A 5,238-nucleotide genomic window follows, 5' to 3' on the forward strand; every position below is an offset into this window, starting at 1 on the left:
TGGTGCAGATATCTTCAGTACTGGACTGGATAGTAAACCTGGATAACTGTACTATAAATCCTGAACCTTTGGATTCATAGGTGAGTGTGACTACTGACTGGACTACAAATGACACAGCTTCTGCTAGCAACTTCTTAGCTGCCATTCACTGTGACAACTGTTAAAGACTTTGGGGACTGGAGGGGTGTATGCAGACATATGCAAAGAACAACGTGGACTTCTTTAGATGAACTGTGCCTTGTTTTAGTATATATTAGTCCAAACATTGGAAGAAAAACTCTCATGTGATTCTAAATTCAGAAAACATCCAATATTGATGGATTGTAGGTCACTTTAGGCTATAAATTTAATTAAATATTTCACAGGTAATAACATTGTATAATTTATGATAGATTGTACAATAAAATATACAAAATGAAATTATTACTCAATTACCTGAATGGAAGTCAATAAAAAAATTTAAAAATCAAGTATGAAACTCTTCTTCGTTATACTTTATCTTCTAAAGGAGAAATAGTTCACCATGTATAAATATTCATTGAGGCAATCCAATAGGTGGACCTCTAACTCAATATCCTCTCTAATATAAATCCAAAAAGATCGTGATTATGCTTGTAAAATGGCTTTTACAAAATCTAAAGTTTGTTCATTTCCATTAATCCATATCTGTTGTTTCAATATATATAGCAATGAAACGTGAGGCTTAATATTTTTTTCCGTACGTGCAAGAATACGTTATAACCAAAGAATAGATTTTGAAAATCATTGTTTATTATTACTTAACATACTTGGTCTGGAGTCTGTTGTTGCAACAGTGAATCCCTCCATACATTTCATGTACGCACTGTCTACACATTGTGCTTTATCGTCGTCTGGCATGACTTACTAATGACTGCTCCATACTAATGTCAATTGGTAGCCAATATTGAAAATTAGCTTCCCCCAATCTGCAACTATCAAACACAACATTTATTTTGAAGATTTCTATAGAAGAGAATGGAAGATTGGGGTGGGGGTGTGTTGGGGTGATGCTTCTGTGTACTCAACCACAGCATGTTCCATGCACCTACTGCAAATTATTTCTCAATAGATTTTCAGTAATGACATCACAATTGTTGATCCTTCACTGTGAGTCTCATTTTGCATTAATGTTATAGACTGCGCTGACAGCTGCTGTCAGAACAAAAAAACAGACAGACTTAAAATTGAATCAAATCACCTCATCAGATTAATAGTACACTGTTAACGGCATATAAAAATAGCCAATACCCTGGAGTGATTTCAAGGTAACAGTTCGTCTTTTTTTAAATTTCTTGTTGATTCCTTCACTCTACCCATTGTATGTGCTGGGGTGCGCTTCCACAAGAGCTGGTCATCTCCCAGTGCCTGATCCAAGTGGTCATTTATTCAAGTGTGGCTGTCAGCTGGTGGCAAGTGACATCACAGCCAGGCCGATCTTGTCTTCGCCCTACGTTCAAACGCACAGACCGCACATAATTCCAGCAAAACTGCTGGATGGTAATCGCAAGTGCGAAAACGAGATGCTCTTCCCTTCCCCTTACCAAGGCGCCGAAGCCAGAGTCACTGTCCATCATCTTTCATCGGCACCGGCTGGGTACAGTTGTTAGTTAACTATTGACTGAATAATTAGCTGAACCACGTGGGTACAGGGAGAAGGGGTGGGTGAGTTGTTAGTGTATTTTAAAATTAGTTTAATCCTAATTTAAAGCATCGCATTTGTTAAATTTATTTTTGCAGCGGATCTTCTGAAAACAAAAGCTTCTGCTTTACAACATTTTATGCAATAGTGATACACCTGTAACATTATATAATCGTTAGCACACGACCGAACTGCAATTAATTCCGGGCAGTAAATTTAAATTTCAAGGAAAGTTTAACAAACGTACTTTGGAACGTTTAATTGGCATGCATTTCCAGTAAGTTTACATTTGTCCCTGATTTGACGTGATCTGATTCGCCAGGCTTCCATCACGTACAACATTAGCGAACTAAAGTTGAGTTGCTGGAGTCTGGTAAAAGATTGCCATCCAGGGGCCGGCGCACTTGAGCCTTGAAATGGGTCTTGTTCCGCGAGCGAGCGAGAGAGAGGGAGAGAGGGAGAGAGAGAGAACAGCCTCTCATTAGGTTGGCTGTGGCACCCCAGCATGCTGCTGCCTTTCTTCTATTGACAACACCCTTATAGGAGGAGCTGCGAGTGCGTAGAAGGCGTCAGAAATCCTGAATTTCTAACTTGCGTCTTGCAGGACCTTTTCCAAGCAGCCCCATCCAAGGGAAAACTTCTGCAAGCAAGTAAACACTGGGAGAGTCAGCTTGCAGCTGACAGCGCAGACCCAGGCAATCTGACGGTGTATGACTCCAGTTCACACAATTCACATAAAAGCCTTGGAAATAAGGGGTTGATTCACACAGAGACACACAATCACTAATCTTAGCCATGTCGTATCCTCAGGGTTACTTGTATCAACCGTCAGCTTCGTTAGCTCTTTACTCGTGTCCAGCGTACAGCACGAGCGTCATATCGGGGCCCAGGACAGATGAACTTGGGAGATCTTCTTCGGGATCTGCCTTCAGCCCGTACGCCGGATCTACAGCGTTTACAGCCCCTTCCCCAGGCTATAACAGCCACCTCCAGTACGGCACAGACCCGACCGCTGCCTTCACTTCCTACGTGGTAAGTTCTGCTTTCTAGACACCATGAAAATGCATTTGTAACTATCGCTGTACACAATGGTGCTTCGCTGAGATCGTCTAACGAGATGATCGCATACCCCTCTTTACAAACTTTTCAGGCATCGCAGTTTGTTATTTGAAAACAATTTAAATTTAGTTAAGAACAATTTTAGGAAAATTAATATTTTTAAAAAATCAGCCGACTTTATTATAATCTTCAAAAACTGGCAGCTTAAAAATATATGTATTATTTCACAAGGTTCAAGGATTTACAGTTGAATGCGTTTGATACAAAACGCGATTTTGACGGGTGTTTGTTGTCCCAGGGCTCTCCCTATGATCACTCGACGGGCATGGCTGGATCTATAGGATATCACCCGTACGCTGCTCCTTTAGGCTCTTACCCCTACGGTGACCCAGCCTACCGAAAAAATGCCACCAGAGATGCCACTGCCACCCTGAAAGCCTGGCTCAGCGAACACAGGAAGAACCCTTACCCCACCAAAGGCGAGAAGATCATGCTGGCCATCATCACGAAAATGACGCTGACCCAAGTGTCCACCTGGTTTGCGAACGCCAGGAGGAGGTTGAAGAAGGAAAATAAAATGACCTGGACCCCGAGAAATAGGAGTGAAGACGAGGAAGAAGAAGAGAACATAGATCTGGAGAAAAACGACGAAGATGAGCCACAGAAACCTTTAGAAAAGGGGAACTCATCGGAACCAGAGCCAGGTAAGAAATTAATGAATATTTTAGAGAAATCATTTCCAATAAGGGCGCGGAGTTGATTTTGGTTTATTATTTATAACGCACGCATATGCAAATAACACACATATTTTCGTTTGAATTGTAATTTTAGCTACATGTGTATTTAGGAGATGTTTCTAAAAACACAATACCGTGACATACATCTGAAATACTGTCTCGAAGTAACAACATTTATTGAGTTAAGAAATGTGACTAATTACAAATCTCCTCATGAAGTAAATACAAGAATTAGACTGTAATTAACATGTTTGACTATAGAATGTGATTTTTTTTTCTCTTTCTCAACTGATTCAAACAGGGAGTCAGAAAACGAGCGTAGTAGAAATTGCCTGCGAAAGGTTTGAGGAACAAGACCCCAGTAAAGATGAGCAGATCCTTAGCGATTCGGAATTTAAAGACTCGGAGGAAAAAGAGACCCTTCACTCCCCCAAAGCTACCACTTCTTCCCTGGTTGTGCCTCACGGAACTGAGCTCTTGCACGAAAGCCACGACTCCGACTTGGAAAATGCACATACAAACCTAGCTCACACTCTTCCCAGTAACACAGCGAACTGCAGCGTGACTTCAGTCATCCATTCGCCCCCGGCAACGAGCTCCAAGCCCAAACTCTGGTCTCTAGCAGAAATCGCCACTTCGGACAAGTCGAAAGAACAGAGCGAGCAGCAGCCGAGTGCGTGCCCGGGCCATGGCTGCGCCGTGTCCGCCAGCGCCTCCTCGCCGTCCCGTTCCCCTTGCCCCTACCCGAACAGCGCCGTGCTGGGTCGGCCTCTCTACTACACCTCTCCCTTCTACACGGGCTACACGAACTATGGCACTTTCGGACACCTTCACAGCCACCATGGAGGTAGCAGCACAAATCACTTCAGTTCTAATGGATTAAGTCAGACTGTCTTAAACAGAGCAGAGGCACTGGCCAAACTCTGCCCAGAATCTAAAACAAAGAGCCCGGCACCAGTCGATCATTGCAAGGACACATCGTCTTATGAGTTGAAGAAAGGTATGTCGAACATTTAATAATGGTTCTTCGCCGAATCTCTGGACACTATTTATTATTTTGCCATGGCAAATTATTTCCCCGTCAAGGTGGTATAAAGTAACAAAGAAGTTTAGTTTCTGATATATTCCAAACGGTTAATTCAAACTGTTCAAAAGTAACATCTGGAAAAAAGTCTTAACCAACCACGAATTAATTTGTATTGAGACTAATTCTGTATATTTAATGTAGCATTTTTGTATTTAAAAAGGATAATACACCCTCTTTGAAGTAAATTATGAAACGAGTCTCTTGTACAGATATTAATGTTGTTCTTTCGTATAATATATATACATATATAATATAAATGTGTTTTTGAAATGTTTCATAATTAACACGATGGCAGTTTAATTTAAGATGAAAACTGTTCCATGGAAGTTGGAGGAAAGGTTTCAAAAAACCTAAAAGACATACGAGAAACAAAATAATTTCAAAGGTCGCTGCTGAAAAAATGTAAATATTTAATTAAAACACAGTTTTAGCTTACACATCCAGGCAAGCATTGCTGTTTGGCTTGTTTTGTTTTATTTTAGGTGACGAATCGTTATTTTAAAGAAAATTAATACAGGAAAGAGTGTGTGGCACTTTCACAGTGCAGCTGGTGGAGTACAAAAACTGGCTGGAATAATAAGGCTAAAACTAAAGTGCCATCCTTTAACCTAATTACATCCAATCAGTGTCGTGTTTTATGCAAAGCAATCAGCTGGTGAACTTTGCTAATGAGTTCGATTTTATGCCAAATTTAG

General features: G+C 40.9%; 1 protein-coding gene across 2 annotated transcripts; it reads left to right on the plus strand.

Annotated features, from left to right (window-relative positions):
- Positions 1-1,536: 1,536 nt before the first annotated feature.
- irx5a (iroquois homeobox 5a) lies at positions 1,537-4,978 on the plus strand. Of its 2 annotated transcripts, XM_052028324.1 has the most exons (4): positions 1,537-1,615; positions 2,471-2,692; positions 3,018-3,423; positions 3,758-4,978. In XM_052028324.1, exons 3-4 carry the CDS (start codon positions 3,045-3,047, stop codon positions 4,471-4,473), a joined length of 1,095 nt encoding a protein of 364 aa, XP_051884284.1. In that variant the 5' UTR covers positions 1,537-1,615; positions 2,471-2,692; positions 3,018-3,044; the 3' UTR covers positions 4,474-4,978. The 2 variants fall into 2 exon arrangements, with proteins under 2 accessions (XP_051884284.1, XP_051884283.1); XM_052028323.1 differs by lacking the exon at positions 1,537-1,615 and having other exon boundaries at positions 2,218-2,692.
- Positions 4,979-5,238: the final 260 nt, after the last annotated feature.

This window comes from Pristis pectinata, chromosome 13 (assembly GCF_009764475.1).
Source record: "Pristis pectinata isolate sPriPec2 chromosome 13, sPriPec2.1.pri, whole genome shotgun sequence".
In the NCBI taxonomy this organism is placed as follows: domain Eukaryota; kingdom Metazoa; phylum Chordata; class Chondrichthyes; order Rhinopristiformes; family Pristidae; genus Pristis; species Pristis pectinata.